The sequence below is a fragment of the Pinus tabuliformis genome, chromosome J (genome assembly GCF_031772625.1).
Source record: "Pinus tabuliformis cultivar Carrire ecotype Pingquan chromosome J, CPIR1, whole genome shotgun sequence".
In the NCBI taxonomy this organism is placed as follows: domain Eukaryota; kingdom Viridiplantae; phylum Streptophyta; class Pinopsida; order Pinales; family Pinaceae; genus Pinus; species Pinus tabuliformis.
In genome coordinates this window covers 1,519,282,949-1,519,299,796 of record NC_142295.1, presented here as the reverse complement: position 1 = coordinate 1,519,299,796, position 16,848 = coordinate 1,519,282,949, and the positions used below count along the sequence as shown (strand labels likewise).

At 31.5% G+C, this 16,848-nt stretch overlaps 1 protein-coding gene across 1 annotated transcript; it reads left to right on the top strand.

The window, feature by feature from the left end:
* Positions 1-7,673: 7,673 nt before the first annotated feature.
* On the top strand, positions 7,674-9,725 carry LOC149233275 (putative anthocyanidin reductase). The gene is made up of 5 exons (XM_089379715.1): positions 7,674-7,898; positions 8,100-8,269; positions 8,667-8,867; positions 8,977-9,350; positions 9,437-9,725. The coding sequence occupies exons 1-5, from the start codon at positions 7,757-7,759 to the stop codon at positions 9,576-9,578; spliced, it is 1,029 nt and encodes a 342-aa protein (XP_089235841.1). The 5' UTR covers positions 7,674-7,756; the 3' UTR covers positions 9,579-9,725.
* The last annotated feature ends 7,123 nt before the right edge of the window (positions 9,726-16,848 follow it).

Below are 16,848 nucleotides of genomic sequence, written 5' to 3'. Positions count from 1 at the left end.
TACTACATAAGAACTCGTTAATGATGATGTTGTTACACAAGAACCAGCAACAAAAATGGAGCAGCTCAATCCTCGGGATGTTGTTACACCCCCAAGTGATATTGCATGTGAAGGAACATAGGGTCCTGAAGCAGGATGGTGTTCGGAAATTTTTTTTTTGATATCAAAGTTGCAGAAGTGGAAACAACAGACACTCTTGTTGCAAGAAGGGGAGATCTCACTGGTGGCACACCAAAAAGTAGTAAACTCACTCAAGGAGAAATGGGCTGAGAAGGAATTAGCAGAAAAATGGGAAAGGTGGGGAAAAGAGGCAACGATGAAGAAGAAAGAAGAGCAGCTGCAGCTATTGCAGCAATAGGTTCGGGATTTAACGAACGATAAACACAAGCTGCATGAACTACCCTAAATCTATTAGGGTGTAGAATACCCTCTCCATCCTCCCCAGTTTTTTTGTGGGAACGATTTTTTTTTGTTTCAGTTGAAGGCAGTCTATGAAAATAAACAGTATTTGGGTAATTCTACCCGAACCTTTTTGGAATTTTTTCGTGTCTGTGATTTCCATGATCAAAGCTTGCTTTGCGAGCTTTTCCTTCATAATATAATTTGTGAGCATGCTAGTACACACATGGTTGCGTGTGTTCTTTCTTACATGGGCGATTTGCAGTTACACACCTTTATTTATTTTATGAAAAATCAGATAGAATGGAACATGGCTATGAAGTCAACAAACGCGAATGAAGAGAAGGAAACATTAATGATTCGGGTTGAACCGGGTATGGCCACAGAACTAAGACGACTTTTTAGGAAATTATTGAGTTTTCTGGATGTTAGGGAACAGGTAGCCATCTACAGGAGAAGAATTGTGAAGCTCTACCTCAATATTTTTGTGCAGATGAAGATTCATGCACTAGCAGGGTGCCATAAACATACAGAAGTTAGTAGTGCAGGACTACAGGAGAGCGACCCATTTGGTTTTCAAAATTTCGTGGTTGTTGTTGCACAGGTCCCAGAGTATGCTCGGATTGTGGATCTATTGGGCGCCTTTTGGATAGGGCTCAAGTTTAAGTATCCTTTGATTTGGCTACCAGTGGAGGAGTACTAGCCTCAGTATCAACTGTGTGATTATGAGGAGAAATCTTGTCCACATCGGCTGATGGCCACTCAAGGCTATAGGTCTGCTGAGGAGGACACCGCTAACGCCTATGGTTTGACAGAACTGCATAGGAGGTATAGCAACAAGCTCTGAACTATTTTGCATGAGGACATGCAAATGCTTCAACTTGGGGGAGATGTTGGGTGCAGGTTTTGTGCATAGTTTAGACACCATTTTCCCCCCATCCTTGACCATTTCACCTTTGAACTTGTGGAATTTATATCATAATTACCTTTTTCCTGATTATAAGAATCCATTTTTGTTATGACATATTATTTTGCCATTTTTGTTAAATATGAATGAGGCAATATCTTTTTTATGGCTAATCGAGGCAAATATGGAAAAATTTCTCTGGTTTTGTTTCTTTCAGGTGATGCTCCAAAGTCCATGGTCAAAGGATGAACAACGATGTGATGATTCACAAAGGGGTTTTGAGTACTTGTTATTCCAGACCATTGTTGTTACACCCCGAATTGTTGTTACACCTCAAACATTGTTGTTACACCTCAAATTATTGTTACACTGCGGGATGTTGAAAACATCACAACGGGCTAGGACCGTGGGTGCTATTCCATGGGACATCTGTCATAAAGATTGTGCTATCTATGGGAGACTAAGGAATCAAGGCAGTTGTGATTTTGAGAAATGCTATAACAACAATATGCCTTGTATTTAGAACATGTTGTAACAATTTGTATTCTCTCTCAATATTGATCAACATGAGAATCATGAGATTCTCATGACTGATCTATTTCTTATTTTGGGCATGTAAATCTTATAAAGGGGACTTAGTTCCATGTAAACGGATAGTATCGTCATTTTGCTTCTATAATTCATAACCATTTTACTACAAAGAATAGCATCACTGATGTTTTTACAGACGTGGTATTGGGACTTTAACTAATTCGCATTTCATCCATGTGCCCTGCTAGGGAGGAAGGGCCCTCGTCTTTAGCAGGGATTGCAACAGTAGCAATAGCATAGTTGTAGATTAATCATTGTTCCTTTCAGTAAGTTTGAAGTTATTTATGTCACGTGTATTTTGCAGAATGGACTTATTTCTGTTTCTAGATTTTTGATATGCTGTCACTCAAATTGATTTGAGAATAATATTCAGTCAATCGGCTTAGTTAGTGGCATGGTGTGTGGTGTGCCTTTTCCATGGTAACATGAAGTGTGGTTTCATTTTTGTAGAACAATTTGTTATTTCAGAATGAGTGTTACTTTCTGTAATTAAATTCAATGATATTCATTTCTGTCTTTTATTTTTACTCTTGGCTGAAGTGTATCGTCACAGACAATACATACTCCTTTGAAACAAACAAACTTACCCTGGGTTGACAATTAATGGTTGTGATTCATTCAAATTAACAGTGATTAAATCGACTCAACAACCTATTCAATCATCAATCAAGACATCAACTTGTCTGTCTGAATAATACTATCATGCATCAACAAAATTGTCATATCACGGAGTCAAACTATATCAGGTTCTTAGACATATATACATCGTAGTCATGTCAAGTCATCATCAACTGCTTCATTGTCACATATCAACATGTCATCAAACATCAAAGGTTAGTGTCATATAATTAGGGAAACTGACAAGTGTATCTTCATACTCCAAAGATCATAATCACAACATCATCTTTTTATGACATTACTCAACCATTTTTCTTCAAAATCCTAACATCGTCAATTTAGGGCATTCATTTTTGTCACTTTATCAAATTTACTATTTTGTTAAGTTATCATAGCTTATCAAAAACTTATCAAGATCAACAAGAAGATAGTTAATAAATCTTGAGTAATCTTACTGCCACATTAATATTATCAGGGTTACACGGTTATCACAAGCATTGACAATAGTTTCAAGTTACCATATATCAAAGTCAATGTTTCTATCCTATTTTACAAAATAAGGAAATCCACCATGTATAAAATGTAATATACTTGACAAATATCAAGTGCACCAATATATTATATGTACCAGAAATAAAAATTACTTTCATGTCCATATGCATGAGCCATTTATGAAGGTGATATTCTCGTCATACCTCGAGGATTAACTTGCCATTCAATATTGCAGCTAAATCATAACAAGGAAACAATATATTATACATACCTTGTAATATTCATATACGTTAGCAACTTATAGAACTTATTTTTCATTGGCAACTATAGCACTTGCATATTGTAATTTTCAAATTTTATACTACTTTGTCAACTTTGCAAAAACTTTAATGAGGTACCTCTTCCTGTTCCAACATCAGCCTTTTCTTCCTTCACTAGCTCTCTTTTTTTTGCATTTTAAATGATCCTCGAGAAGGATCTTCTTATCACATCTTATTTGGAGGTTAGAAGCTTTCAAATATTCAAATATTCATGCAAGAAGGATCAAAACAATAAATATAAGAAATAATAGTGTCATGAAGAAATAAATCTAAAAGGTACTTATCTTTAACGAGATGTGATCAACTCTTTCTTGAACCAGCTTTGAAGAGTCATTACTATCCATTATCCATATAACAATGTTACCTTCAATATTTGCAATCAACCTCACCAACAACCAGCGCTTTAGGGTTACACTGAATCTGTCACAAGTGCTAGAACAACTTCTCACTGATCATGCTAGGATTTCAATATTGCATAACTCAAGCCTTTATCATACTCCAAGGTTTCTTCTAAAACCTAACCTCATGTTATCCATCAAACCCTAATAACTAGATTTCCTAGGGCTTCCTTCATGTTGGGTTGTGTTATATTCTTTCCACAACTAACCCATGTAGTGAACCAGGGGGTTAGAGGGGGGCAGAGCCCCCCCTTTATTGCACCGATTGCGTAGCGGGGGGGTCACAGGGGGTTTGAAGGGGGTGGGTAGCCCCCTCCACGAGGTCCGGGGCAATGCCCCAAGAATTTTTTTTTTGGAACCTATATTAGGTTGGGAAAACCTACCTATGGTTTTTTAGTCCATGGTTTTGGACGCGATGGTTTTCGGTCCATGGTATTGGATGCTTCGGAATGTATAAATATGTATTGTAACATTGAAAGGAATATAATGAAAAATCAAAATCTTAGTCCCGATTTTGGGATCCAGTGGGAAAATCTCTATGTATATGTGTTTTATGTGTTATGCTCTCGCATTGTTTATTTTCTGTGTTTTAGAATTCGTATGCAGGGAATTTCTGTATGGGGTTCAAACCTACACTTCAATCCCTAACATTTTTTTAGGTCTCTACCATCTTCACTTTCTTCCATCAACGATGTTTTCACAAGGTGATCGTCAATGAATTTTCTTCAGTCCAGCTCTTAAACCATGCTAATTTTTCTTAGGGAAATATTGTTCTTTGCTTTACATAAATGCATCAACAAACTCCTCATCATTTACATTGCATTCACCCCATATCATTATAACATCAGTAATAATTATGTAGAATGAACAATATCAACTATGTAGTGAAATAATAAAAGGAACACAAGAAGAAAAAGCATGCACAAATAGAGACACCATGATTTGGTCAAAGACTAGGGAAAAACCCCGCAAACGGGAAAACCATTTCAAATTCTTCTTCTTATTAGATTGTCATTAAATGTTCAACAAAGAGAGAGTACAGTGATCTAATTCTTCAACCACAAAACTATCTAGCAAAACCAAACAAACAAGATCTGAGAGATGATCCCAATAGACAAATTTGCTTCATATCAGAATTTTCCAGCCTGTGGTCAATGGTCAAAATTTGTGGACAATTGTAATCAAAACCCGAGGTCACAACTGCACGGAGCTAGTGACGATGTGTGTGGTTGCAACTCTCTAGCAGTGAGGAGAAGAATGTACTACATGCAACTAGAACCGAGATTTCCATGTTCCAACCCTGAGGCTCTAGACCAAAAACCCTAATTAGAACGTGTGAGCTTGGACCCTGCAATTCGAACTTGTACGAATGAATTCCGTGAACCAACCTTAGACCTGAGTGAGCCAAATCAAAGAATATATAAGAAGATGCTTGATGATAATATCCAAATGAGGTTCACTTGACTTATATTTATAAGCTTCCAAGGGTGTCCATTTTCTCTTTAGGGCCAACTTGTCCTTTTGTGCACACGTGGGTTTCCATATTAAAAATATATTTTCCCTTAACCAAATTAAATTCTTCCAAGGGCTAAGAGGGGTCTTTCTTGATGAGGAAAACTGTCCAAAGGAGGGAATTTTTCCTTGGGATGCCAAATTAACACATCCAACAAAATCTTGGTGGCTAGGAAAAGTTAAAACCAAACACGTAAAGAAGTAACATCCTCATAACAATAAGAAAAAAATGATCTGGAACAGTCTTAGCTAGCTCCTACTCCCAATGGTGACAAAAAACCAAAATCAAAGAGTAAAAAGATTGATAAACATTGTAATTGTTGTGGGTGTGATGATCATTTGGAATCCAAATAAGTTTAAAAATATAGAGCCCTTACAAGCAACAATAAAGAAGCATAACATCGATTTTGATGATTATTTTTCTAACACTTCTTCTCATAGATTCATATGTTTTCTACTTCTAGTTTCTCCTTTAATGCAACATATAATTATTCTTCTTCTTATGAGTGACTTAGTCATTTTGGAGCATCTTATCATATAGCTAATAATAAAGTATTTTTTCTGCTTTTAATGATTATAACACTAAACAAATATTTGTTGGTGACAATAGATCTCTTAGTGTTGTATGGATTGGAATAGTTTAGGTAGATAATTGTCATTTCAATGATGTATTATGTGTTCCAAGTCTTTCTTAAGACATTCTATTAGTATATTAGATCACTCAATTGAAAGTAGAATAGTAGAGTTTTCACCTCACCATGTTGTAATGAAGGGCTTAAAAGATCTTAAGCATGTCATTGCCGATAGAATTGTTGATGATAATACTAGGTTGTATAAATTTGAAAACTTTGGATTATCATTTTTCCATTAATATTTATTGTTCATGGAATTGATTAGAGCAAACTTTGCCATGAGTGGTTTGGCCATCTAAACTATTGCTCATTGCAACAACTATGCAATTAAAATCTGGTTTGTGTCGATTATGTTCATAGCAAACATCATTAAGACAATTTTGACAAATGTGCATCTTGTCATGCCTCAAACTGTTTACAATGTGTTCACAATAATTTGTGTAGTCTGCTTTCTCCTCCTCCTTTCTCTAGGTACAAGTACTTTATAACTTTCCAAGTTGGCTTCTCTAGATGAAATTGGGTTTAATTCTTAAAACTTAAGAGTGGAGTTTTTTACTTATTCTTGGCCTACAAAACCAGTAGAAAAACAAAATAATAGAAGTAAATATGTTAACAACAAATTCACAACTTATTACACTCCACAAGACATTCAAAAATAACATATTGTTCCATATACACCACAACAAAATGGCATTATTAAAAAAAAAAATCAAAGCATAAATGAAATGGTCAATTCGATAATCCAATCCAAAAGACTCCTATTAAGTGGAAGCTAATAATTATACAAATTACATAGCCAATCATACTCTTACGCATGTTTTTAAAAAATAGAATACAAGAAGAAATATAGACTAAAATTAAATAATATATAAATCACTTCCACATATTTAGTATAAATTAAAAAGTGAAGTGTTCTTTTGATTAATTATTAGGAAAAATTATAAACTTCTTCAATTCCATTTCAATGAAATATTGAATTTTGAAGAGTAGAAAGGAAATTAAGCTATTCTACTTTATTAATTTTAAAAAATAGAATACAAGAAGAAATATAGACTAAAATTAAATAATATATAAATCACTTCCACATATTTAGTATAAATTAAAAAGTGAAGTGTTCTTTTGGTTAATTATTAGGAAAAATTATAAACTTCTTCAATTCCATTTCAATGAAATATATTGAATTTTGAAAAGTAGAAAGGAAATTAAGCTATTCTACTTTATTAATTTTAAAATTATTTAATTATTCCAATTATCTTATTTTAGTTCAATGAGATAATTAACGGTAAGAGATATATCTTATTTTTACTTACATGAAATAATTAACTATTATAGTTATAAGAGAGATTGAATTTTGAATAGTAGAAAGGAGGTTGTAGCTATTCTATTTTACAAATTTTGGAATTATTTAATTATTCCAACTATCTTATTTTACTGTTTTTTTTTTTTCCCAGTGGAGCTGTAGCTAGTTTTCCTTATTTTGAAATTATTTTATTATTTTATTTTTACTTATTTTAAATCTATATTATTTTGAATATATATTTTAAATATATATATTATTTTAAAAAATAGACCTGGCTGGTGGCTCGTGGTAGATGAACTCGACAGTAATCTCCGTGAACAGTACTAGGTTTCACCTAACAGCACAAAACACTTACATTATTTTGCCTCCCGTGAGAGTCTCTGATTCCTCACCCCAACCAAATGTCAGACATATCCAACTGCCTGACAGATGCATATCTGCCATTCTAACATCAAACTCTTACCTAATCACATTCAAAGGGACTTTTTTATATAAAACGCATTCTCGACACATTCACAGAGCGTCTAGTTATCTCTCGTCTTTTCCAGTCGCTTAATCTTCAAGCCGCTCCAGGTGTCAATTCGAAAATGACTACAGGCGTTGGCAATGGCAGAGAGCATACGGAAACCACCGTCTGCGTGACGGGAGCGACAGGCTTTCTGGCTTCATGGCTCGTCAAACGTTTACTCGACAAAGGTTACACTGTCCACGCAACGGTGCGCGACCCAGGTTCGAATCTCGTCCCCTTATTCAAAAAGCTTCATTCCTTCTATAAATTGTTGGTTTGGGCACCCAGGTTCGAATCTCGTCCTCTTATTCGAAAAGATTTATTCCTTTAGTATTTCTCGAAAATTAAAGCGATCTTCGTAGACTCAAAAGAAATCAAAGCCCTTAAACCAAATTAATCAAAACCCTTGGATGGACCCACAGGGAACGAAGTGAAGGTGCGCCCTCTGCTGGACATTTCTGGAGCTGCAGAGAGGCTCAAGCTCTTTAAAGCGGATCTGTCGGAAGACGGCAGTTTCGACGCCGCCGTTGCCGGCTGCCAGGGCGTTTTTCATGTTGCCACTCCCATCGATTTCACACCCAAAGATCCCGAGGTAAGTAACTAATGTTTGGATCAGTCTTAAATGCGATTTTTTTTTGGAGTAAAAGAAAATTGTGGCCAAATTTTGCACCCGTATTAGTTTTTAACGTTATTTGAGTAAAGACCTGTGGTTAAATCTTGATTTGCGTGGTTTAAATAATTTTTTTTAGTTATATATAGATTCGGTGGCTTAAAAAACTAAAAAAAATTCTAGAGAGTTTGAAAAATCCGAGGGTTCGAAAAATCCAAAGAGATCAATTCTTTAGAGTTCAAGAGTTCTAGATTTCGATTTCTAAGTTTTGACTGTCAAACTTTTCATTTCAAAATATTAATTCCAAAAATAAACTTTAAAACTTTTCAAAATATTGCATTTAAAGACTAATCTAATGTTTTTGCTTACTGCCGCGCAGAATGATGTGATCAAGCCAGCGATCAACGGAACCCTTAATGTTCTGAAGTCTTGCACGAAGGCCCAAACCGTGAAACGCGTGGTGGTCACATCGTCCGCGGCCACGGTTTCCATAAACGAATCAACGGAGCAGAATCAGGAGCTCGACGAATCCAGCTGGACAGACCTCGATTTCCTCCAAACTAAAAAGCCCCCCACTTGGGTACTTAACTATATGACTACTGCATTCAATTCCGGAAAATTTAAACCATTCTGAGATTTCAGAGTTGTTTCTTTCTTGACAAAATAGTCTGTGTTTTTAAATGTTGCAGTCATATGCAGTTTCCAAGACGCTGGCAGAGCAAGCAGCGCTGCAATACGGGAAAGAACAGGGGCTGGATGTCGTAACCATCGTCCCGGTGTTGCTGGTGGGGCCCTCCATCCTTCCCGACGTGCCGTCCAGCGTCCACCTGGCGCTCTCCCTGCTTACTGGCAATCCCCACCTGTTGCAGGCTATTAAGGGCATGCAGTTGTTGTCCGGCTCCGTATCAATGGTACACGTGGACGACGTCTGTAGTGCCCAGATTTTCTTGATGGACAACCCTTCTGCAAAGGGTCGCTACATCTGCTGTCCCATCAACACCTCCGTCCCACAGCTGGCAGACTACTTATCCAAACGCTATCCGCAGTACAATGTCCCGACTGAGTAAGTATATCTGTATAATATTTGCCCTTTTTTCGTATCTGTTTGCGTACGTATATACGAGTATGAATGCTTGTGTGCGCGCGCAGGTTCGAGGGTGTGCCACAAACCCAGAAGTTGAACATGTCGTCGAAGAAATTGGTGGAGAGCGGTTTCTCCTTCAAATTTGGCATCGACGAAATCTACGATGACGCTGTAGAATCCGCGAAGGCGAAGGGATTGCTTGCTTAACTACTCTACGAATAACAAAACAGAGCTGTTTTCTTCCCATGGAAATAATACCACGCGCTGTGTGTTTGGTGGTATTCGTAGTAAAAAATGTTTATTTAACTTTTTAAGTCGTGACAGGTTATTAAAATATGTTTTAAGTTTTGCAGTTTTTTTTGCATCTATGGGTCAATGAGCTGAGCTGGATAAGATGGTGACATGTTTTGTTTATAAGCGTTCAGTATATTACTAAAGAGCATTTTCCAGATGAAAGTCCCTACATATATTTTAAAATTAGAAACTAAAAACCATCTCAAACCAGGGAAAATGGTAACAACCTGTTTTATTGCCATGTTTATTTTTCACTAAGGATTTAAAAATGGATGGTAACAACCATAAAATAAAAAACTAAAAACCATCTCAAACCAGGGCAAATGGTAACAACCTGTTTTATTTTAATTTAATTATTAAGAGTGTTTTTTAATTTAATAATAAATATTATCTAAATTTTAATTTAATTATTAATAAGTATTTTTTTATTTAATAATAAATATTAGATAAATGGTAAAGATTTAATTTCATATGTAATAATCACAAAATTAAAGATTAAGATATCTCTCAAAAAATTGTTATTTTTTTTAATTAAATTTATTAATGAAAAACAAATTGTTATTTAAATATGTGTTATATGAATACAATTTATGGCATTTACGGGTTTTTTTGGTTCCTTCTTGTATTAGGTTATGATATTGTAGTAAAATCTATTTAAAAATTAAAAATCTCCATGATAAAGTGGTGGTGAATCTCATGATCATATCGTCACATGTTTTTTTGAAAGGAATGTATTTTTAATTCATATCTTAATTTTTTGTTTTTTATTTTAATTATCAATAATAATAATAATATACATCAAAATTTATACTTTAGTTAATTTTTATGATTTTATTTAATCTTAGCACTGTGAAATGTATTATGAGATAAGTGTTTTAGTGTCTATTAGTGTTTATGACCCATTTAATTTATATGATTGTGCTAGATTTTACATTAAACCATCACTTGGATTAGTGTTTATAACCCATTAAATTTATATGGTTGTGTTAGATTTTATATTAAACCATCACTTGAGCTATATTTAGACTAATGATAGTAAATGGTAACCATTATTTCATAAACAGTCACCATCATTTTATGTTATTTCTCTTTTTCTTTCCTTTTTTTCCTCTCTTTTTTTTATAAATTTAATCAAGTTAAATTTAAATTCGGTTAATTAATATGTTGGATACATTAAATAATGTTGTCATTCAGAGCTGTAAAATTTCTTAAAATTAGATATCTTTTAAGAAAATGTAACCCTCACAATCATCTCTCATTCTTTTAAGAAAATATAACCCTCACAACTATCTCTCATTCTTCAATCTCCATAAAATTTCATACTAAAGCTTCGTAAAAGACTAAACTCCACACAAATCAATTAATTATATTAATAAATAGTTAGATTTATGTCACCAACTATATTTATTAAAGTAAAACATATATAAAAATCAAAATTATTATTTTCACTTTCAATATATTTAATTTTTCAAAATATTATTATATATTTTACTAATAAAATTATTAAAAAAAGCTCTATAAAATATTAATTTTTTATATTATTTTTCATTTCATAATCATCTAATAAAATTTCTCAATATTATTTTTCCATTTCATAATCATCTAATTTCTGAACATTTTTGTGAATAATTTTTCTATATACTACTTTTATATATCGACATCATTTTTTATCTTGAAATTATTTATAAAATTCATATATATCAAATTAATTCATTTTTTCCCCTCTCATATATATATATATATATATTCCTTACTTTCAACCTATCTAATACCAAATTGGATATATTCCTTACTTTCAACCTATCCAATACCAAATTGGTGTACTTTGATCTTAAATGGTTAGAATTTTAATGAGATGGATAACATATTATCATTTTTTAATAGCAAATTGGTGTACTTTAATCATAAATGGTTAGAATTTTAATGAGATGGATAACATATTATTATTTTTTTAAAGTATTTAAAAAAATACTTATGAAATGGTTGATGAATATTTTAATGTGATTTTGTAAATATAATGAATAAAAAATTATAATATTAAAAATATGAAATATAATTATATATAAATTAAAAAAAAAATTGTGTTATAAAAAATTAAAAGATAAAAAAAAATTATATATAATAAGAAAATGATCAACTATATGACAACAAGACTCATTATTTTTTTTAATTAATATTAATAAAAATAATCAACTTTTATAGATTCTAAATTATATAATTATGAAAAGATGAAAAGAATTTTATTTATCATTTAAATCATCAAATCCAAAATGATTTATGAAATTTCTCTTAAAACTCTTTTAACATAAATAAGAAAAAAAAATCCAAAATAATTTAATTTTGGTGTTCTTCATGTTTTCAACATAAATAAGAAAAAAAAATCCAAAATAATTTAATTTTGGTGTTCTTCATTGTCACCATTATTTTTCTTAATGAAAAGCTTCGATCTTCATTTAGTTCCAATCCATCATCAAAATGAAAATAAAGTTTATTTGGTATATTGTATTGTGTTTGTCTATTGAGTACATCCCAACCCATCAAAAGTTTAGCCAGTTATGGGTATACCATTATAAATGAAGTTCTAGTACATTGATATAGTTTATCTAAGTGTGTTATGGGTATATAATTATAAATGAAGTTCTAGTGCATTGATGTAGTTTATCTTTAAGTGTGTCTTATATTTTTTTCTTTCATATTTTATTATCTTATATTTGTTTTTATACTTTACTTCTAAAACAATTAATGTGGTTTCATTTATGTACTATTGTAATCATATAAATTAAATGGGTGGTAAATGCCTATATGCATGGAAGCACTTATTTCATAATACATTGAAATTATTAAAAATAAAAAATTCATAAAACTAACTAAAGTATAACTTTACTTTAAATTATTAGTATTATTATTAATTATAAACAAATTAACATATAAGTTAAACATGTATAATTTGAAAAAACATGGAACATGATTCTTATCTATGGAGATTTACAACCATGAAAATTTACCTCATTTTACCATGGAAATTCTTGTTCTAAAAATATACTTTGCTACACTACCATGACTTATCAATACCACATGCCCAAAAGACCATAACTTATTCCAAAAGACCTTAACTTATTTCATATGACATTTTTTTAATTAATCAATTTAATTAAAAGAGCAAAAATGACATAATTACTTTGGAGATAAATGTCAACCCTTAATTTGTGTATACTAGTAAAAATATTCTAGAATACGCCATGGAGGTTAAAGCTTTATCATCCACCTAATAATTATTTATAATTGAAGTCTATTCCAAAATCGACATGCCTATTGGCATAATTATAGAATTGTATCGTTGAAATGAATACAATTGAGAAAACATAGCTTGAAAATTTTTATATCAAATTTTATCTCTTGTCTAGCCTTGTGTATTTTTGTTTAACATGTTATCATATCTTCTATTTATTTACATTGAAAAACGTGTTTATTTTGGAATACAACTTGCACAATTTTTATCTAATTATCAATACTTATTAGGTGGATGATATGGTTTTAACTTTCATAGAATATTCTTAGAAGTAGTTATGTGATTTTGTTCTTTTTTTAATTAAAATAATTAAGTAAAGAAAACTGTCATACTAATAGCTATCATATGAACCTAGGTTATGGTTGTTTGGGCATTTGGTACTAGTAAGTCATATCCATAACATTGCAACAAAAACTATTTGTAAATTAACATCATTAAGAATCTTGTTACATGTTGGTTAAAAATTTGTTGCATGCATTTTTAAATGTATATATGTTTAATTGATATATTAGTAAATAATTTAAAATAAAGTTATAATTTAGTTAATTTTATGATTTTTTAAAGTTTAATAATGTAAAATGTATAATCAAGTTCAAGCTTTTGTTATCCATATTTAGACATTTGAAAACATCTTTAGAAGAAATCACATAGGTAGATTTAGGCCAAATGTATTAAAATTGTTATTAATATTTATCAATGATTTAATTTACATATCTACTCTAATGAGTAAGGCAAAATAATTATTTAACTTAATTGATGAGTCACAAAAAATAAGTATTTTATAACTTAATTTTATTTTAAATGTATATATGTTTAATTGATATATTAGTAAATAATTTAAAATAAAGTTATAATTTAGTTAATGTTATGATTTTATAATTTTAATAATATGAAATGTATTATAACACTTATTAATATTTATCAATGATTTAATTTATATATCTACACTAATGAGTAAGGTAAAATAATTATTTTATAACTTAATTGATGACAAACAAAAATATATTAATATAAGTGTCATATGCAATGTTGATGCTTATTACCTACTTCTTATGTAGAAATTAATTGATAGCCAATTTAGATCAATTTAAAGGTTTAGAGATAAAAACCTCCAAAACCATATAATTGATAGCTATTTTAGATAAATTTAAATATTCATAGAGTTAAAAACCTTCAAAACCATGTATATATAAATTATGCTACATATTAATCATAAACCACAATTTAAAATAGCTTTACATCAATATTTTACATATAAAAACATAAAAAATAAATAAACTAAACATTGTCTAAATAATTAAATTATAAATCAATTATACTTAAAAAGAAATCTAAATGGTTTCTACAAACAAATTAATTTAAATGAGCTTAGTCTAACTTATAGACAAAATAATATTTTTCACTAGAATTCACCAAAATCTGGCAATACAATTTCAAGATTTTTGTTGATGTTTAATATACATTTTTGAATGCGTAAATGGAATCAACGCCATGAAAAATCTCTTGGGTTATGCAGATTAAACAACTTAAACTCCAGTTTTTTTTTAAATCTCTCTTGGATTTTGATTAAAATCAACCATATATTTATTGTCTTGTACATTTTTATTAATAAAACTATATAGTAAAAATAAATATTAAAAAAGTGAGATGTAAAAATAAATTACTAAGCATATATATTTGAATTTGATAGATGTACTCTTTATTCTATTAAATGCAAAATGCTATGACAGTTGACTTAGTACTTCATACAATGACAATTCATTTTCATAAATATTTAACTTTGATAGGTGTACTCTTTATTAAATGTTATGACACTTGACTTAGTACTTCAAACAATAACAATTCATTTTCACAAATATTTAGCTTTGATAGGTGTACTCTTTATGAAATGTTATGATTGCATACAACCTCTTTTTGATTTGTTATTTATTTTTTCTTTTTCTTTTTTTTTGTTTTATTTTTTGTCTTTTTTCTCAATTCAATTTTAAACACCATGAAATTAGTCCTTTTATGTAAATGGACAAATCAGACGACAAAAAAAAATCATTTTCTTTTTTTTTTCAAAATATATATATATATATATATATATATATATATATATATATATATATATATATATCTTTTTTAAAACTTTATAAAAGTAATGAAAAATCAAAGCTTTATAACTAAATATAACCGTTGATAGTATATCACACATGAGAGGAGTTGCTCAACAGTTGTAATAATATATCACACATCATCTCGAGAGGAGTTGTTGCGAAATATAGGTACTACATTGAATACAACACCCCAGCCTGCTAAAATACCAGTATACATACATAACTCATGCTTTTAATAGCATGAGATTAAAATAACTATTTTGTCATATTTCAATGTGTGTTTTACATCCATGTGACGTACAAGGGACTTTCATTAAGTTTGCACACCATCAACAAGAGAGGATCGTAGATCTGGATAACGCTAAGCAATGTTATCCATGATCCTCTGCATCGCGCCACTCTAATACAATATTTCCTTTAAGTGGCCTTCTTAGCATATCATGGTGACCCCCTTGTGCAGGGCCATTCATCAAATTGTGGCACTCCTCTTCTATTATGGGCCACTCCGCTTTTATTGTACTCTTTGAGTGCCCTTCTTTTCACATAGATTCGTGTGTAGCATTGGTCTCGCTCATACCGTGGAATTATTTCTCATATTTCTCATATCATGGCTCATTTTCCTGATCTTTGCTCATATTTCAAGCTCAGATCCACATATATGGAGGACTATGACAACTTATTCATATAATACTTCTCGTTCCCTGTAACACTCCTAAGTGAATAGTAAATAGACCTCATACCGTGGAATTATTTCATCATGGCTCATTTTCCTGATCTTTGCTCATATTTCAAGCTCAGATCCACATATATGGAGGACTATGACAACTTATTAATATAATACTTCTCGTTCCCTGTAACACTCCTAAGTGAATAGGAAATAGTGAATAGTAAATATTTTATTGCTTCTACTAAAACAATGGAAAACTATGTGCTAATAGAAATCCAAATGTAATGTTAAACATAAAAATTTATTTTAATTACATTAAAAAGATATGGTGAACTACATTAAAAAGATATGGTGAACCAAGGAATTACGGGTACGGGAAGGTGGAAATGCTGGAAGAGAATTTATGGGAAATTACTCCTCTCCCTAGGGATGAATATCCGAGTTAGGGAAAAGAGAGCCAAGTGGGTAAAGAGAACCTTAGAAAATCAAGAAAGAGGACAAGGTAACTTTACCTCGTATAGGACACTAATGAGGTAAGGTAACTTTACCTCGTATAGGACACTAATGAGGTAAGGTAACTTTACCTCATATAGGACACTAATGAGGTAAGGCGTAACTTTACCTCATATAGGACACTAATGAGGTAAGGCAGGACGCTACCACAAAGAAATTCTTGAGCTAGTTAGGGTTCTTGAGCTGGTTAGGGGCCATGGGAAGATAGGACACTAATGAGGTAAGGCAGAAAGCTACCACAAAGAAATTCTTGAACTGGTTAGGGGCCATGGGAATTTATGCTTAGACCTGTGTGGTCTCTGTCCAAGAAAGAAGACATGGTTCTGAAGGGAATTTGGCTGGGGAGAAACACTGGTGGAAGACCGTGCTTAATGGTGGGGAGGAGCGTTCTCTCTTCCCTAGTGATTTCGTGTGGCAAGGGACTAATCTTGAACACAAGTATTTCTGTGTGATCCTAGTTGATATTTCTTATACCTTTTGTAAGATATTTTTATAAACACAAGTATTTCTGTGTGATCTGTGTGATCCTAGTTGATATTTCTTATTTCTGTGTGATCTGTGTGATCCTAGTTGATATTTCTTATACTTTTGTAAGATATTTTTATAAATTGCAAC

Bases quoted from the DNA above. Each gene is read 5' to 3' on its own strand.
- LOC149233275 (XM_089379715.1), top strand. From the start codon at position 7,757: ATGACTACAGGCGTTGGCAATGGCAGAGAGCATACGGAAACCACCGTC. The intron at 7,899-8,099 runs GTTCGAATCTCG...ATGGACCCACAG, and splicing joins CGCAACGGTGCGCGACCCAG to GGAACGAAGTGAAGGTGCGC. The intron at 8,270-8,666 runs GTAAGTAACTAA...ACTGCCGCGCAG, and splicing joins TCACACCCAAAGATCCCGAG to AATGATGTGATCAAGCCAGC.